Here is a 17346-nt window from a genome sequence, read left to right on the forward strand (position 1 = left end):
AAAAATGAATAGTTTAGGGCTGGGAGTGTGGCTCAGTGGAGGAGTACTTGCCTGGCACACGAATCCCTGGATTTAGTTTCCAGCACTGAAAAACAAGAACAAAGTGGGGGGAGGGGAAAAGTGTGTGCACACATGCACACACACACACAAATATGAATAATCTGACGGGAACATGAAGGGGGAGAGCAAGAGACAAGACTGAATGTTTCTCGAGTGAGGTTTTGCAGACCTGGAAGTTGGGAAAAGAAAATGGTCATACTTTGGCAGGCAATGGGGGAAGCCAACAGCGTCTCTCATATATATACTCAAAGACTCATGCTCAAATTTGCCTCCTACTTACCCATGGGCCCCCCCACCTACTCAACCCTAGGCTCCCCCCAATGTCTTTACCTGGCCCTTTACCTGAGACCTGACTGGGGCAGGATTTATACACGGGTTTCTCCTCAACCCAACTCCACGAGGCCCAGCTCCCTTCTTCCCCCTTCCTTCCCTGCCAGGGCTGGGAAGCAGGCCAGGCCTAGCAGAGACTCGGGCAGAAGCTGGGTGGTGCCATGGAGAACCTATACAGTGCCAGGTGGTGCCTTGGGCTCCAAGCTGAGCTGGTGATCCTGATAACCTTCTGCCTGTGAACACACTTGCCTATCACCCCAACCCTACCTCTTACCTGACCTGTGTCCAGGCTTCAGTATCGGGGAGGGGGCACAGGGCCAGACAGACCTGTGGGACTTTGGCTCCATCTCTACAAAAGGGCATTCTGTGAGTCAGCCTGCTCCCCTCAAGGCTTGCTCCTCCCCCACCCAGCTCCTATTTCCGATGCACGTACAGCCCGTACACACCGTGTCCTGGGACACCCCAGTCAGTCGCATGGCTTCCCTGGGCCCCAGCTCCTGGCCCCTTTTACTCACCCCAACCCCTACTGTACCTCCGCTGCTCTTTCTGCTGCTCCTAGTGTCTGCTCATCCCCAGGGCCTGTCCGGAATGCAGGGGGAGCCCTCCTTGGGGGAAAGTTCATCTGGGGAGGATGTTCTGGGCGTGGAGGATCTGCCCAGTGAAGAGGATGCACCTGGAGAGGCGGATCCACCTGGTGGGGAGGACCCACCTGGAGGTAATTTTGAAGCCCAAAAGGAGGATTCCCTGAAGTTAGAGGATCTGCCCACTGTTGAGCCTCCTGAGGACAGTCAAGGTCCCCACAAGGACGGAAAAGGTAAGTGGTCATCAGCTTCCAAGTCGAGGCCTCCCTCCCCACACCCCACCCCTAGCAGAACATGCAGGAAGAAAACTAATAGGTTTTCTCCGTAAAGGAGAGATGGGAGAGATGAGAAAAAAGAAAGGGGGAAGTGAGCGTGAAAATAGGACTGAGGAATGGACAGAGAGGGGGGGAAGGAGAGAGAGAGAGAGAGAGAGAGAGAGAGAGAGAGAGAGAGAGAGAATATGGGGGGGGGCGGTCCGAGAGGGCCTGCAGAGAGCATACAGCTGTCACTCAATTACAATTGCAGGGTAAGACAAAGCAATCAACAGGTGGGGGAGCTTTGGTTTGCTTGGGGAGGGGAGCAAGGGGTGAGGCGGGTCTTCTTGTATAGATCGGGTTGGCCTTGAACTATCTTCTGCCATCCCCATCCCCCTCCGTCTCCACCTCTGCGTTCTGGGATTTCAGGTGTGCACCGCCACACTGGGCTGTCAGGTAGGAACTTTGGGGAAGAAGCTGCAGACAGGAAAGAGACAGTGGGAAGGTGAGGTGAGCAAAGAAAAGGACGGATGATCGGATGCTCGACTGATTAGGATCTGCAGACTGAAGCCACTCTCCAGACCCTAGCATTTTGCAAACTTTCCCCAGGGTCCGAGTCACAGCTGGTGGCAGGCCACCACGCTTTGCACCTAGCCTGCTTCTGTTACCGGCACATTCTTGTAAGACATCCGGGTCTGTGAGGCCCTACCAGAGCCGGAGGGAGTCTTTTTCATTTGGGGCACTGGGAAGTGACTGGGCTGTAAGAGTGGGCTTATTAAGTCTTCTTATTTATGCAGGGGGTGGCCACAGTCTTTGGAGCTATAGAGGTAAGACCCTGCTTCCTACACAGACCTAATCTGGGAGTCCAGCCCTATTGATCTGCCGTGTCCCGCCCCATACCCCACCCCGCCCCCAATCTCTAATACTAGCTTTAGTCCGGACTCTCGTCTCTGACCTCCCCCCACCTCACTCCCGCCTCCAAGCTTCCTGACTCCACCCCCTACTTCTCCTAACGGTTCTTGTCCTAATCATCAGACTTCTTGCACTTTTCCCCCTCTCACCCCAGGCACCCTACTCTGGCCCCAGGTGTCCCCAGCCTGCGCCGGCCGATTTCAGTCCCCTGTAGATATCCGCCTGGAGCTTACCTCATTCCGCCGCGCCCTGCAGCCCCTAGAACTGCAGGGCTACGAGCTTCAGCCTCTCCCGGAACTCAGCCTGTTCAACAACGGCCACACCGGTGAGGTGTCTGGGGCGGGACCTACGGAGGGGTGTGGCAATTGAGCTGTGCCTGGGGGTTCTGCTGGAGCCCACGGGTGGGTAGACATTGCTCCCTTGCTACTCCCCCACCCCCACGCAGTACAGCTGACTCTGCCACCGGGACTGAAGATGGCTCTGGGACCTGGGCAAGAATACCGGGCCCTGCAGTTGCATTTACACTGGGGGACTTCGGATCACCCGGGCTCAGAGCACACTGTCAATGGCCACCGTTTCCCTGCTGAGGTGGGCATCGGGCTGTCCCAAGAGGAATGAGGAGGGTGTGATCAGAGCTCTGACCTCAGTCTGACCCGTACACTCTTCTAGATCCATGTGGTTCACCTCAGTACTGCTTTCTCAGAGTTTCATGAAGCCTTGGGTCGCCCAGGAGGCCTGGCTGTTTTGGCTGCCTTTCTGCAGGTACCGCACTTGACACTGTATCCCATGGGTTCAGTGCGTCTTGTTAGCAGAGACTTGATTCCAGCACTCTCAAGCTGGTCCATTAGCTGTCAGCTCCATTCACTCCTTTGTTCATTCAGCCGCAGCAGCAGGGAACCAGGAAGCAGGTTACAAGAAGGCTTCCTTTAAGGAGCCCACAGACAGAGCAAAGGCTGACTTGACAGTCCTAAGTGAAGAACACTAAAAATCGTGGTCACAGAGGAGGTGTAACTTAAATCCTTCACTGGTGGGGAAAAAGAGGAATGTTGCACACACAGAGAGAACATGGTGAGCAGAGACAGAGTGTGGACCATTCAGGGAATGCCACACGCAACACACTGGGCCTGGGGAGGAGTCGCTTCTCCGCCACTTCTGTGACCCATCATCTCCCCGTCATGAAATGCAGTATTCAGTGACCTCTTTGTACCTGTAGTGATCAAGAATGCACTAGCCATGGTAGGGGGAAGCCAGGAAGTCACTCACTAGTGAGAGCTTCACAGCACGAAGTTCAGACAAGTGCCTCAGGTGTAGCATGCAGGACTACACCCCAAGAGTCAGACTCATGAATTACCAAAGAGAATGCAGAGTACACAGTGTGTATCATGGTTTTCTTCGGGAGACTGTGGAGTGAATACGGAAAAAGTGATGAGACACTATGCAAGTTAGCAGGGCCCAGATCACCAAGGGGCCAAGCATCTAGTAAATTTTTTCCTCCTTCAGTTTGCCATTGAAATCCAGTACACCAAGCTAATTCATTTGTAAAGCAAGAGTAATAGAATTTGAATAATAAGATTTTTATATTCCCCCAGCATTCCTAGAGGCAAGGAATGGGGAAAGACCGTGGGACCCAATCCCGTGTTCAGGTCTCCAACTGTAGTCCTAGAAACAGGTCTCAATCTGCCTTGTATTGCGTCCCATGCCCACCCCTGCAGGAGGGCCCAGAAGAGAACAGTGCCTATGAACAGTTGCTGTCACATTTGGAGGAAATTGCAGAGGAAGGTCAGTTTGGGGCTTCCTTAGGAACTGCACATCTAAGAATGGGGGTATGGAAGGATTTGAGGGTGAGCTGGCTCTGAGCTTGGTAATAATTGTTGAGAGGACAGTGGGAATGAGGAAACTACTGGCCGCAGGCTTCACCATTAGAAATTAAAACCAAACAGAAAATAAAATTAAACAAAAAAAGCAAAGTTGAGGCTGGCCATGGTGGCATGTGCCTTTAGTTCAAGGCCAACCTGGTCTACATAGTAAGTTCCAGGCCAATCAGAACTACATAGTAAGACCCTGCCTCAAAACCAAACCAAACAAAATCAAAGTAGAGAGAAAAAAAATGTTTAAAACATATGATTGAGTATGGAAAGTTAAACTGTTTTTGAGAACTGTCGACCATTTATAAACATCAATATTTTCTATTTATAAATGTTTTAGAGCAGGGCATGGTAGTGCATGCTCATGGTACCAGTGCTTGGCTACATTCCAAGTTGGAAGCCAGCCTGTGCTACATGAGACCATGTCTCAAAAAACAAAAACAAACAAACAAACAAAAAACAACAACTGGGGATATAGCTTGGCAGCAGATGGAGGGCATGTGTGCGGCCCTAGGTCCAGCACTGAAAATCCACGTTAGCTGGAATCTAGTTCCCTTCTCAGAGACTGAATTGTTTTAAATCTCACTTTACTAGACTTTTAGGTTTTTGATAAGCTGAAACTCACAGAGCTTTTGTGTCTGTTTTTTATAGGTACAAATATTAAAAGTACTTACAAGTTAGTCTGTGTGTGTGTGCATGTGGGGGTGTGTTCACTAGACAGAATACAGGGCCTCTACCACTGAAGTACATCCCAGCCCCATTACCTCCTTTTATTCCAGTCTGGGTCTAAGTCAGCAATCCTGCACGATACGGGAGTGTACTCAGAAGGATGACGGCTTCAAAGGAGGGCTCATGAACTCTTTTTTTCTTGGGACTGGAGAGATGGCTCAGCAGTGCAGAGGCCTCCTCTAATTGCCCAAAGCCCTTCCCTTCCTTTTGGATTAACCACACATAGTGAAAGCAGTGAAACTGTGTTGTGCTGGGAGCTTCCAGGGACAGGATCTAGGTGAGAGCCCTCAACCCCTCTCCACAGGCGCCAAGACTGAGATCCCAGGTCTGGATGTATCTGCACTCCTGCCCTCGGACCTCAGCCGTTACTACCGATATGAAGGCTCTCTAACCACACCTCCCTGCAGCCAGGGGGTCATCTGGACTGTGTTCAACCAGACAGTGAAGCTGAGCGCTAAGCAGGTGAGAGAGTGTGTGGGTGGTGGTGGTGCTGACAGGGAATGTTGGAAAATGGGAATGCAGGAAGAGGGGAGGATGGGTCAAGGGGCCATGTAGTGAAGGGAACAGAGGGTTGGGGACCCCTCGATGGCTGCTTTTTGTCTTGTACCTACCTATTGACCCTCCCTCCCCCAGCTCCATACTCTCTTTGTTTCCCTGTGGGGACCTCATGATTCTCGGCTACAACTGAATTTCCGAGCTGCACAACCTTTGAATGGGCGAGTGGTGGAGGCCTCTTTCCCTGCCGAAGTGGATAGCAGCCGGGAGCCAGGTGCGCTTTGTCTGATAGCCCACTCCGCCACAAAATCTAGCCATGGGTCCCCCCTCTTCCTGTGCCTTCATCTGTGCCACAGCTTGTCACAGGTACTCATGACCCTCATGTCTCTTTCTCTCTTCAGTCCACATGAATTCCTGCCTCGCTGCTGGTGAGTCAGGGTCCCTCTTGTTCCTGATGCTGGGGGATGGACACCCTTTAGTAAATCATTCAGCCCAGGAGCTAGGATTTTCTTTTTCTGCAGGATAAATGTCCCCAAACCAATATGATAGGTCAGGTAGGGGACTCTCTCTCCAGCCCCCACCCCAAGCCTCCTTTGTATCTCTGGTTTAGTTTATCTGAATGAAGCTCCAGAAATCTTCGCCGATGCCCCTCCCCCAACATCCCTCTCACCTAGCTGCTAGAGGGGAAATGGTGCTTGTCTGCACCTTTCTTGCTGTCCCCCTCCATCCTCCAGCTGGCCTGTTCTGGAGACTGAAGCCCTGGGGGCTGCCTGAGCACCCACTGGGGGAAAGGGTCAGGAGTACAGGAAGCCAGCTTAGAGGGGACCCATGGCACTCCCTGAGGCGGTCCCTCCTTTCCCCCAGGTGACATTCTTGCCTTGGTGTTTGGCATCCTCTTTGCTGCCACCTGTGTGGCCTTCCTCATACAGCTGTGGAGGCAGCACAGGTATCTATGGCTCCGTCCCTTGGCACAGCCTTTTTGGTGTAACCCGGAATTCCAGGACTGCAAATGAGCTCATTCAGGGCTGGGTTTCTGATTCTAGTTCCCTGTTCTATAGGCACAGAAGTGGGACCAAAGACGGAGCCAGCTACAGCCCAGCAGAAATGACAGAAACTGGAGCCTAAGAAGAAGCCAGCTAGAGGATGCTGGGAACCTTGTCCTGTCCTGCCCACCTGCCCATTATACAGCTTCTTTTTAACCACTAAGGAATCTTCCTCATCTTCTTAACTTTTCTTCTTAAAGTACTGCAATGGGATCTTAGAGTGAAAAGGCAAGATTGGACTCAGTTCTTGCTTTTTTTTTTTTCTTCTTGAGACAGGGTTTGTCTGTGTAGTGCTGGCTGTCCTAGAACTCGCTCTGTAGGCCAGGCTGGCCTTGAACAGAGACCTGAAGGCCTCTGCCTCTGAGTGCTGGGATTAAAGGCCTGCGCCACCACTGCCTGACTTGACATTCTTGCTCTCACTATGCAGTCAAATGCTCTGCCACTGAGCTATACACTGAACTGAGTGTGTATGATAATGGAGTTTGAACCCAGGATCTTGTTCCAACTAGGCAAGTGTTGTACCACTGAATAAGCATCTAGTCCCCTGAACTCTATCCCCCTGTCTCAGCTTCTTGAGTGCTGGGATTACACGCAGGCACCATCATGCCTGGCTCATCTCGATTATTTTTAAAATAAATATTTCTAGTAAAACATGTATAAATTGCTTTTGTCCATGAATCAAAAGGGTGTTCTATTAATTTCCTTGGCTGCTGGGGGAAATAAAAAACAACAACTCCCACAAGCTCAGAGGTGACCTCTTACAGGTCCTGAGGCAGGGATGTCCGAGATGAACTTTATGTGCTAGTCCAGGTGTGAGTGGGCTGTGTTCTTCCTGAGTTTCTCAAGGAGGACACGCCCATTTCCAGATTTTTTTTCTTCTTGTTAGATGCTACCTGCACTCCTTGCTCACGGCCCCTTCCCCACAGTACCCCGACTCATTCCCACTGTCACATCTTCACCTGCTGCCTTTCATCTTATTCCCACCCTCACAGTTGTCTTCCCTCTTTTCCCTTCTAGACAGTCTTACTCTGTAGCTCAGGCTGGCTCAGGACTCAGTCCTAGCCTCAGTATCTCGAGCGCTGGGACTACAGGCCCGCACCATCATGCTCGGCTTTTTCCTAACCCTCTGAGCCTCTTGTGATGATACTGGGCCTGACCCGTTAACCCAAGATGAGCTCCTCCATTTTTGCTCAGCCACACAGTGTCTCTTTCGGGCTAGCTTGGCATTTCTTGGGATTAGAATATGGATCTTGTTGGGGCAAGAGCACAGAGCAGTTGGAGTAGGAAGTTGGCTTGGCCACACCCTCTAAACTTCAGCTCCCACTGAGTGAGCCTTTCCGGCTCTCACCCTGTCCTTGCAGTTTTGCCTGGAGAATGTCTGCCCAGTGACTGTTGAAACAGAGTTGTGCCATGGACAGTGGCTCTGCCCTGTGTGGACTGGAGGCCAGGATAGTTTCCTAACCACTAGGGAACTGCTTCACCCACACCTCAGAGCTCCCATTAAAAAGGGAACCCCACTGCTCATTCAGGGGTCTCCCCAGCATTACAACCAAAAGAAGGCTCAAGGGCCCTGGAATGCCGGGAACATCAGTTTATTGGCCCGAGGAGGCAACTATGTAGTCTGGTAGGCGGCAGGGCCAGCCCCTATAGGTTGTTGAGTTCCAGAAGGGTCTGGTCCAAGGTCTGGTGAATCTCCACGTTCTCTTCCTTGGCACTAGCCAAAGTCTCTGTGAGGGGAAGCAACAGGTGAGGTGGGGGAGGGGAAGCGGGAGGAAGGAACAGGAGGGAGGGAGCCAAGGACAGGGAAAGGCGACACACAAACATGTTAGGAGACACTTGTGGACCTGGGGCCTATGGCTGGGCAAATGGGTAGACTGCCAGACCCAAATCCCACACCAGGCCTTGGCTGGGGTAGTATCTGTGGCATGGGGAGGCCTGTATTGTAAACAGGGTTGTCTTCCTTTAGGTTTAGGAAAGTTGAAAACAGAAGGGAAGACAAAGGTTCAGCCAGGAAAGGGAAGGTCAGACAGACAGAACTGGGACAGAAAACAGACCTGCAGCTGCTGTGAAAGCCCCTCTTGCTGAGATCCAATACTTTTCCGACTTCACGCCAGACCTTTTCTGAGCTTCCGGCCCCTCCCCTGTGCCTCGCCACCTCCCCAGCCCCCCACCTCCCACCCCGTTCCCCCTTCCAACCATTCCATCAGATTCTGGAATCCCAGTTAAGTGCTCCAAGGTCAGTGATGGGCGGCAGCCGAGAAGGGAGGTGACATGTGTCACATGCATTGATTATCAGAAAGTGACAGGCTGGGAGTGTCATGCAGAAGGGTCTGTGTGGGCCACAGTGTTCTGTGGGAGGGCTGGCTGTCACAAGACTGAGGACATGGGTGAAAGCCAGGGTCTCAGGAGTAAACCAGTGCCTTGACAGTGATGAAGAGCTTGGAGTGGGGAGGAAAACGGCGTGGAGACCAAGTTCAGAGTTTATTAAGTAGTAGAGGAGGTGGGAGGTCAGTGGGTGGTGGATAGAGAGCAGGATAAAGCCAGTGCCAGAGTGGGGGGCAAGAGTGACAGGCGTGCTCCCTCAGCTGCCCTGGGCCTGGCTGCAATGTTGCTCCTCCTGGCTGCCCCGCCCCCTGGGAGAGAATGGAAAGAGAGAAGGGGGCCTGCGGAGGCCCCAGTGGTATGGACTCAGAGGGAGGTGATGTCATTGAGCGCGTTGTCCAGCTCCTCGCTGATGGCCTTGTACTTCATCTTCTGTGCGTAGACTTCATCTGGGGAGTCCGAGGAGGGGAGGGGAGGAGGGAGGAGCATGGGGGGGGGAGATGGAAGAGGGGAGGAGGGCAGGAGGAGAGGAGGGAGAGAAGATGATGAAATGGAAAACAGAATCAGAGAGATGGACAGAAGAGAGGCCGGAGGACAGGCCAGATGGCAGTCAGGGCTTCCTCTTCCCCTTTCTCTCCCCTGGCTTCTGTCTGTCCTCTGCACCCCAACTTCTCACTCCCGGCTGCAGCATCTCCCAGGAGCCTGTGGGCGGTGCTCTGAGCAGGCAGGCATGCATGCTTAAGAGAAAGGAAGGGTTCTGAGCAGAAAAGAGTCCTAAAGGTGGAGATAAAAGGTCCTGCTTGCCTGAGAAGACTGGGAGAGGAGGCACGGGGGCTAATGACAGTAAAAGGGTTGTCAGAATAAAAGAGAAAGGTGGCCTTCGCTGAGAAGCCCAGTAGCCACAGACCAGCCAATACCTGGATGTCCGGTTTTGCCAAGTGTAGCTCAAAGTAGTATCTTCCATTAACAGTACTGTGTAAATCCTGATATTTGATCAAACAGTGGCTGGGAATACAGCTCAGTGGCAAAGAACTTGCCTAACATTTATGAGGCCCTAGGTTCAGTTCCTTGCACTGAATAAAACCACCAGTCAAATAGCTCTGGATTCAGTAAAGAAATCTCGGGGCTGCAGCACTGCTCTAAAACATACGAGGCTTGAGGTTCCATCCCTGGCACAAGGGGGTGGGGCATCCTTACAAAGCAATAAGACGATTTCTTTTGTCCTTGGACAAAAACCGCATCAGCATTAAGGAGCTGGTGGCCCAAGTCTGTAACACCAGCATTGTGGAACCAGATTCCAGGGGATCACCAGCCTGGTCTACAGAGTAAGATCCTGTCCAGGGCCGGGCAGTGGTGGTGCACGCCTTTAAGCCCAGCACTCGGGAGGCAGAGGCAGGTGGATCTCTGTGAGTTTGAGGCCAGCCTGGTCTACAGAGTGAGTTCCAGGACAGGCACCAAAACTACACAGAGAAACCCTGTCTCGAAGGGAAAAAAAAAAAAAAAAGAAGATCCCATTGAGGGAAAGGAATCATTTGGAGTAGGATCTAGAATCTGTTTTACTTTTTTCTTATTTATTTATTTATTTATTTCCATTAAACCAGGGCCTCCCATGTGCTCTACTACTCCAGCCCTCAGGAATCCAATTTAAAAAATGGGGTGGATATGTAATGATGTGTGAGTGTGCTTGTCGGTGTATGTATACTATGGTGTCTGTGTGGAGGTCAGAGGTCAACTCTGGTGTTGGTTCTTATCTTCTACCTCGTTTGAGACCAGTCTTATAATCACTTCAAATGTCAGGCCAGTTGAGGTTCTAGCCATCCTCCTGTCTCCACACCCCTTTTCTATCCTATAGTGTTAGGAGTGTTGGAGCTACAGACACTGTGCCTAGCTTTTCCATGTGTTCTGGGTATCAGAATTCATGTCCTCACGTTGTGGGATGATGCTTTACTCAATAAACCACCTTCCAAGCCCAGGAATATGTTTTCTATTTTTAGATTAAAAAATTGTGCTGGGCAGTGGTCTTGTACGCCTTTAATCCCAGCACTCAGGAGGCAGAGGCAGAGGCAGGTGGATCTCTGAGTTTGAGGCCAACCTGGTCTACAAAGTTTCAGGACAGCCAGGGCTACACGGAAAAACTCTGTCTCAAAAAAACAAAAACAAAAAACAAAACAAAAAAAAACCCAATATTTTACATATATGGGTGTTTTGCCTGCATGTCTACATACTATGTGCATGCATGGTGCCAACAGAGGCCAGAACTGGAGTTACAGAAGCTCATGAGCCACCATGTAGATGCTGGGACTCAAACCCGGGTCCTCTGGAAGAGCAGCCAGTTCCCTTAACCACTGAGCCAGCTCTCCAGTCCCAGCAATCTGTTTCTAACTCTTCATTCATTCTAAACTTGAGAAGCAGTGGAGTGGCCTGTCCTGATTCCTTGGACCATGGACATGGCCCACCAGAGTCTACGGAGCCCTGGGTAATCCGGCTCATTTAACATGGGGATCAGGGAAAAGCTGATAGGGACGGGTGTGGAGGAGTATCCTTTTTACCTTCCAGGTCATCAATGGTTTTCTCCAACTTTGCCACAGATCTTTCAGCAAACTCTGCTCGGGTCTCAGCCTGGAATAAAGAAGGGATTAGGAGGCATGGCCAAGAAAGAGGCCTTCCCAGAGAGCCTCCCTGCACTCACCCTTCTTTCTGGTCTCAAACCCTCAATTTCCTGCCCGGGGCAACCTCACCTCCTTGAGCTTCTCCTCCAGAAGTTTGATCTCCTCTTCGTACTTGTCCTCTTTGGTGGAATACTTTAAGAGACACACACATGCTGTCAGCAAACTGCATCCTTCATCCTGAACCCTTCAGCTCCTGCTGATCTTCGGGAAGCAGCTTGCACCCCCCCCCCCTACGCCCTCTTCTCCGCCCTGCACAACCCGGTCCTCACTACCCACTCACTGCCCGGCTCACTGTCCCCGCTGCCCCCTCTACCTTGTCCGCTTGGGCCTCCAGGGATTTCAAGTTGTTGGTAACAATTTTCAGCTCCTCCTCTAGGTCCCCACATTTACTGCAGGGGTGTGTGCCAGGGTGGAGTGTGAAGGCACAGTGAGGTGGGACAGTGGGGGGGGGGTGGCCCAGTGGGGGAGGGGTGGAGGAGAAAAGAGAAGAGCAGTGGTGAGAGTGAGTGACAGCTGGTGAGCTTGGAAGCCGCAACCCCACCTCCAGCCCCGAATTCCTACTGCGGGGAGAGAGACAGCAGCCTGAGATGCTGAGCTGAGGAGAGACGTGAGGTGAGGTGGGAAAAGGTGCCTGCCGTTGCCTAGAAAGGCCCAGAGAGGTTACTACCTCCTCCTCTGAGGCTATCAGCGACTTGAGGGCCTGGTCCATGGTTCGAAGCTCCTCCTCCAGCTGCCTGGCTCGGCTGGGGGCAGCAGGCGTAGATCAGAGGACAAGGCTTGTCCCTGTGGCCTCTGGCCTGGGGAACTACCTGACCAGTGTCCACAGTGCCCCACAGCAGAGCCCTCAGCTGCCGACTGTTCCCTTGGCACCTCCAGGGCAGCCTTACCTCTCAGCCACCTCCGCCCTCTCTTCTGAGCGCTCCAGCTCTCCTTCCAGGATCACCAGCTTCCTGGCCACCTGAGGGGAAGTGGGAGGGAGAGGTAGGTCAGCGGTGACCCACAGGGGACTCTGGGGACCGTGGGTGAGAGTGTAGCGGGGCAAGGCCATCACCTCCTCGTATTTGCGGTCAGAGTCTTCAGCGATGTGCTTGGCTTCCTTCAGCTGCATCTCCTGCAGCTCCATCTTTTCCTCATCCTTCATGGCCCGGTTCTCAATGACCTTCATTCCTCTGAGAGGCGGGAGACGGTGCGTGTGGGGTCAGGGCCAGCAGAGCCAGGCCCTCCCTGGGCAGCCCCTGACCTGCCCCCCTCCAGGGCCCGCTCCCCACCTCTCGCTCTCATCAGCCGCTTTCTCAGCCTCCTCCAGCTTTTGCAAGGCTGTAGCCAGGCGCTCCTGGGCCCGATCCAACTCCTCCTCTACTAGCTGAATGCGGCGGTTCAGGGAGGCCACATCGGCTTCAGCCTGTGGGGCAGAGGGCAGAGGTCAAAAGGCCTTGTATACCTTAGTGAGGATCCGCTAAGCTCCAAGGACAGCACAATGCCTGTCCTGAATCTTAGCTTTCTAGTGTTCAATGTATTTGCCCCCATCTAAACAATCCCCTGCTTAGGTGAAAACCTGCACTCCCCATACAAGCTCCATTCTCCCGAGGTGCTTCCTCTTCCGGCACTATGCACGGTTAGCAACTAGGGGGTCGGTTCCTCTAATCCCCTGGAGACCACTCCAAATGCTGACGCCTAAGTCTGAGGCAGCTGTGATTCCTACAAAGCATAGCCTGGCTCAGGTAAGGGGGCGCTGGGAAGACTCAGTACAACCAGACTTTGCCCCTGCTAAAAAGCAGCCAATCACAGAATCAAGTTCCGTGACGTCACCAGCTACCAGGCAGACTCTCGGCAAGGACTCAGCGAGACAAGCCAGGCCTGTAAGGAGCATGGAGGGCTCCCTGCCAAGGTGACAGTGGGGTGGGAGGAGGGAATGCGGGTGATGATACTCAGACTCTGAATATGGAAGCAGAACCTTAGAGGTTTTGGAGCAGATCCAGGGAAACGCAGGCTACCCTGAGAAAAGAGAGGTAGGGTGGGGCGAGCCGCCTGTAGGGGAAGATGATAACACCAGTGTGGTGTTTAGTGCGCTGGCTCCGAGTCAGACTGTGGTCTTGGAGCTATGGCTCAGCTACTCCACGCTTGTTACATGACCTTGGGCAGCACATTTGGCCTCTCTAGGCCTCAGTTTCCTCCTTCATAAATCGGAGCTAACAATCAGCTCCTTTGGACGCTTCTGAGATAATGCACTATTAATCAACTAGACCAGCTGTGAGGTTCATAAAACTAAACAGGTTTTCAACTCCACACTAGATTCACTGAATTGAGACCTCCAAGGGGCTTGGGAGTCTTGTGCCTTTAAAAAAAAAAAAAGTATTTTTTTTAATTTTTATATGTATCGGTTTTTTTTGCCCGAATGTATGTGCACTGCATGTGTGCCTAGTGCCCATACGGTTTGAGGCATCAGGAACTGGACCCAGGTATTCTGGAAGAACAGCAAGTGCTCTTAACCACTGAACCATCTCTCCAGCTCCTCCTTACTTTTTTTTTAAAGTTCCCAGTTGGTTCTAATTACCACTATGGGAAATAGCAACACACTCTGTAGATAACGTTCTGAATACATGGCCTGCTCAGTGTCCTCCCTTCATAAAGGCTAGAGAGCCCCTGCTCATTCTCCAAGACAAAAACCCCTGTTGAGATTTAAGACCGAAAAGAAGAAAGGCCCAGACTATTGGAGGGGAAGAGCTGGGGGAGGGGGCAGCACTCCGTGGGTGAGGCTGGTACAGAAGGCAGGCTCTGGACAACATTGCAGAGCAAGAGAAACACATCGCCATATATAGAACGTGGTTTCTAGCCTGTCCTCCAGGTGCCTTCCATACCTGGAGTTTGGCCACCTAGAACAAGAGTCCATCATGGGCACAGGGCCCAGTGACTCAATGTGGAAACACTCTGGAGACAGCTCAGGGGAGAATGGCTCTGGGGGGCACTGAGGGCTTACTCCGGAGAGGTGGGAGGGCAACACATGACCGCCGAGTCTGAGAAGTCCTGTGGTCAACCCGGGGCTGATAGCTGTCATGTCTGTTTTTCTAAGCTATGGATGCTCGGGGCTCTCCCACTGCAGGATAGTCACTACAATAGTCCCCATCGGCTAAATGGGAAACAGAAGAGAAATCGAGGCACCACGTAAGTTAACTGCCGTGTTCAAGGGAACGCTATAAAATCGGGCCACATTTCCTATTTATTACTGGCAGGGCTGCCTGCTTCCCCAACTGTCCCTGCCCACCCCCCACACCCCCCATCCAGCTCCTTGGGTTTCCAGTCTTGCCTCCAGCTGCACTGAGCCTTGGTTATTTATAGAGTATCAGATGCCCAGGGTCAACTTTGCTAGCAGCTGCAGGTCAGTTCCCTCCCAAGTGCCAGAGCTGGTCGACAACCAGAACTGGAGAGTGGAGGTCAAAGAAGCCGAGCTCTGGGGGGCCGGAGGAGTGGAGAATGAGCAACACCAATCCCATCTCAGGTGCTCAGACCAGGGCTGTGTCACTCACCCCCAGGCCCTGCTTACAGACTCATCCTAAACTTAAAACTAGAAACCGAGGCAGGCAATGGTGGAAAGTGCCGTCTGCAGTCATATGATCATCCTGACTGAAGATGTGCATGCGTGCATGGGGAATGGAGGAAGCAGAGAAGTCTGGTTGGGGACAGGCAGGGAAACCTCAGGGTAAGCGGAGCCTGCCAAGGAGACTGCTTTGGCAGTTGTGGCCCTGGGCCTCGGCCCTGTGGCCTGGCCGGGGCCTGAGGTTGACAGCTTTAATGAGGGTAAATGAGGAGCCATGGGAACCTGAGCTGAGGCTCCAGGGCAGCAGCTGGTGCCAGAAGGTCAGGGGCAGGGACTTCCTAAGGGCCCCTTAGTGCTGTAATTCAAATCAGAGCCCCGTCTCTGGAACACTCTCCCTCTCCTGCGCGCTGGCTCCCCACATTCAACCCCAACCCTCCCACACACCAAATGTGGCTGCAGTCTCCTCCTCTTGGTTCTCAGAAGGAGGATTCATCAAGGGGTGGGGGGTGGTAAATTCTCACCCCCCCCCACAATGACTCACCATTCAATCACTGTGCATTCTAAGGGCTGGACCCAAAGGGAATTACAGGGCTGAGTCCTGGGGGGAAGTGGTAGGTGGTTTTGATTTACCCAGAGTCTTGAGTTACTTGTGTAAACCTGCCCCTGGCTGATGTTACACAGAGGAAACCAAGTCTGTTCTGGTGTTAGAGACCTAGGTCCCTTTCTTCCTTCGAGATCATGCCTAGGGCTCCTCACCAGTGTCCTAGGGCCCCTAAAACTCCCCAAACCCACACTCACGTCGGTGGCCTTCTTCTCGGCCTGCTCCAGTTTCTCCTGGGCATCCTTCACAGACTCGGAATACTTTTCCACCTCATCCTCTGTCCCCTTCAGCTTCTTCTGGAGGGCCTGCTGCTCTTCCTCCAGCTGTGGAAGAGAGAGACTTGATCAGCCAGGTCTGGGTCAGGCCCTGGAGGCAAGGAAGGCCAGGTCTGGGAAGGATGTGTGTGTGTGTGTGTGTGTGTGTGTGTGTGTGTGTGTGTGTGTGTAGGGGGGAGGCGGGGGGGGGTTCTAGGAGATACTTGGAGATTGTTGGGGGGAGAAGAAGGGTGAAGGAGAGACAGTCCAGTCGGCAGGAGGCCCTGGGAGGAGAAAGTATAAACCTCAAGAGGCAAGGACCCATTGCAGCTTTGGAATGACAGGAACTGTAACTGGGGACTCCTCAGGCTGTGGTGGGTAGGATGAAAGCTCCAGTTAGGACTGAGCTCTGGAAGGTCCTGGGAAGGCCCGGCCCCCACATTGATAGGAAGGCCTTGGAGAGCAGACCCAAGGCTCGGGGAGAGAAGGGGAGGGTACACTGGACCCCACCTGCTTGCATCGGTCCTCAGCTTGCTTCTTGTCGGCTTCCGCCTGCTCTGCGCGGTCGATGGCATTCTCCTTGTCCAGTTTCAGCATCTGCATCTTCTTCTTGATGGCGTCCATGGCTGCGGTGGGGGGTGGGCCGACGGGCGGGCTGTGAAGACTGGATAGACTCGGCTGTCGGCGGGCACTGGATGCACAGGGGGGGACAGATCAGGAGGACCGAGAGGGACTGGGATGTCCCAGGAGCGCGGGCGCCTAAAAGGCGGGGAGGGACCGGGCGGAGCCGGGGGCCAGGACCCTCCCCCACCAAGTCCCAAACCTTGTAGGGGCAGAAGCACTGCCCGGTCGCGGGGCGCGGCTGCTCTTTGCGCCCACCCCTCCGGCCCGCCCCCTCGGGTCCTGGCCCCGCCTCCCCTCTTCCCCCGCCAGCCGTCGGAAGGAAAATTCAGGGCTGTAAAAACCTTGCTCAGCAGAGGGATAGGACCCTTGGGCCGGGGGCTCAGCGCTTCCTCTGAGTGACAGCCGGGCCCAGTGGCAGCTGGGGCTGGGGCCCGCGGGGCTATTTCAGGGCGTGAGCTCACGGCAGCTGCCCGGGCGCAGGGACCGCGTGCCCCCCCTCAGCTAGCAGCAGCCGCTGCCCTTAATTTAGAAGTTTCCTGTAAATCCCCCCGGATTAAATGTCTCTTAGGAGGCGGATCTCCTGCACGCCTCGAGTGCCTCAGTTTACCCCGGGTCCCAGACTCCGGGTTTGCGCTACCGACATGAAGGTGGTGGCGAAGTCTCTTGGAGTGCTTGGGGAAACTGAGGCAGGAGGCCTGCTGCCCCCAAGGGCGGGCCTGGCATCTATTAACCTAGTGTCCTCTCCCAGTCTCAGTGCCCAGAGCCAGGTTCTCAGCTCCCGCCCGCCCCCCCCCCCACGTGCCCCGCATATTTTCCACGAGGCTGCAGCCGGGCTGGCCAGGGCGCTCTCCCCACCCCCACTCCCACCCGGGACCCGGCGCTCCCGCCCCCTCGGGCTCTGTCTGCTCCCCCCACCACCCCCACTTTCGCCGCTCTCTCTTTCCCCGGCGCCCGCCCTCCTCCCCACTTCTCCCAGCGGACTCGGCGGTCTTCCCCAATGGGCCAACTTGACTCCAAATTTTCTTTTCTGACCTTTTTTGGGATGTTTCCCCGTGGAGGGGCGGGGCCGGGC

At 53.6% G+C, this 17346-nt stretch overlaps 2 protein-coding genes across 6 annotated transcripts; one reads left to right on the top strand and one right to left on the bottom strand.

Moving 5' to 3' along the window:
* Positions 1–849: 849 nt before the first annotated feature.
* Ca9 (carbonic anhydrase 9) lies at positions 850–6540 on the top strand. Its single transcript, XM_036179559.1, has 11 exons — positions 850–1204; positions 2023–2052; positions 2292–2462; positions 2583–2725; positions 2807–2899; positions 3850–3916; positions 5036–5193; positions 5365–5500; positions 5628–5654; positions 6091–6172; positions 6285–6540. The coding sequence occupies exons 1-11, from the start codon at positions 865–867 to the stop codon at positions 6349–6351; spliced, it is 1314 nt and encodes a 437-aa protein (XP_036035452.1). The 5' UTR covers positions 850–864; the 3' UTR covers positions 6352–6540.
* A 1292-nt stretch (positions 6541–7832) lies between these two features.
* Tpm2 (tropomyosin 2) lies at positions 7833–16633 on the bottom strand. Of its 5 annotated transcripts, XM_036179853.1 has the most exons (10): positions 16616–16633; positions 16161–16341; positions 15594–15719; positions 12529–12662; positions 12312–12429; positions 12148–12218; positions 11574–11649; positions 11330–11392; positions 11141–11210; positions 8731–9040 (listed from the first exon to the last, which is right to left on the bottom strand). In XM_036179853.1, the coding sequence occupies exons 2-10, from the start codon at positions 16272–16274 to the stop codon at positions 8958–8960; spliced, it is 855 nt and encodes a 284-aa protein (XP_036035746.1). In that variant the 5' UTR covers positions 16275–16341; positions 16616–16633; the 3' UTR covers positions 8731–8957. The 5 variants fall into 5 exon arrangements, with proteins under 5 accessions (XP_036035750.1, XP_036035747.1, XP_036035746.1 ...); XM_036179857.1 differs by lacking the exons at positions 8731–9040; positions 11574–11649; positions 16616–16633 and adding exons at positions 7833–7996; positions 11928–12003 and having other exon boundaries at positions 16161–16516; XM_036179854.1 differs by lacking the exons at positions 8731–9040; positions 16616–16633 and adding an exon at positions 7853–7996 and having other exon boundaries at positions 16161–16476.
* Between the last annotated feature and the right edge of the window lie 713 nt (positions 16634–17346).

The sequence above is a fragment of the Onychomys torridus genome, chromosome 2, assembly GCF_903995425.1.
Source record: "Onychomys torridus chromosome 2, mOncTor1.1, whole genome shotgun sequence".
Taxonomy (NCBI): Eukaryota; Metazoa; Chordata; class Mammalia; order Rodentia; family Cricetidae; genus Onychomys; species Onychomys torridus.

Bases quoted from the DNA above. Each gene is read 5' to 3' on its own strand.
- Tpm2 (XM_036179857.1), bottom strand. From the start codon at position 16,274: ATGGACGCCATCAAGAAGAAGATGCAGATGCTGAAACTGGACAAGGAG. The intron at 12,430-12,528 runs GTGGGGAGCGGG...CCCGCCTCTCAG, and splicing joins GCGGCTGATGAGAGCGAGAG to AGGAATGAAGGTCATTGAGA. The intron at 7,997-11,140 runs GTAAAAAGGATA...TTCCCCTCACAG, and splicing joins AACCATTGATGACCTGGAAG to AGACTTTGGCTAGTGCCAAG.
- Ca9 (XM_036179559.1), top strand. From the start codon at position 865: ATGGCTTCCCTGGGCCCCAGCTCCTGGCCCCTTTTACTCACCCCAACC. The intron at 1,205-2,022 runs GTAAGTGGTCAT...TTATTTATGCAG, and splicing joins TCCCCACAAGGACGGAAAAG to GGGGTGGCCACAGTCTTTGG. The intron at 6,173-6,284 runs GTATCTATGGCT...CCTGTTCTATAG, and splicing joins CAGCTGTGGAGGCAGCACAG to GCACAGAAGTGGGACCAAAG.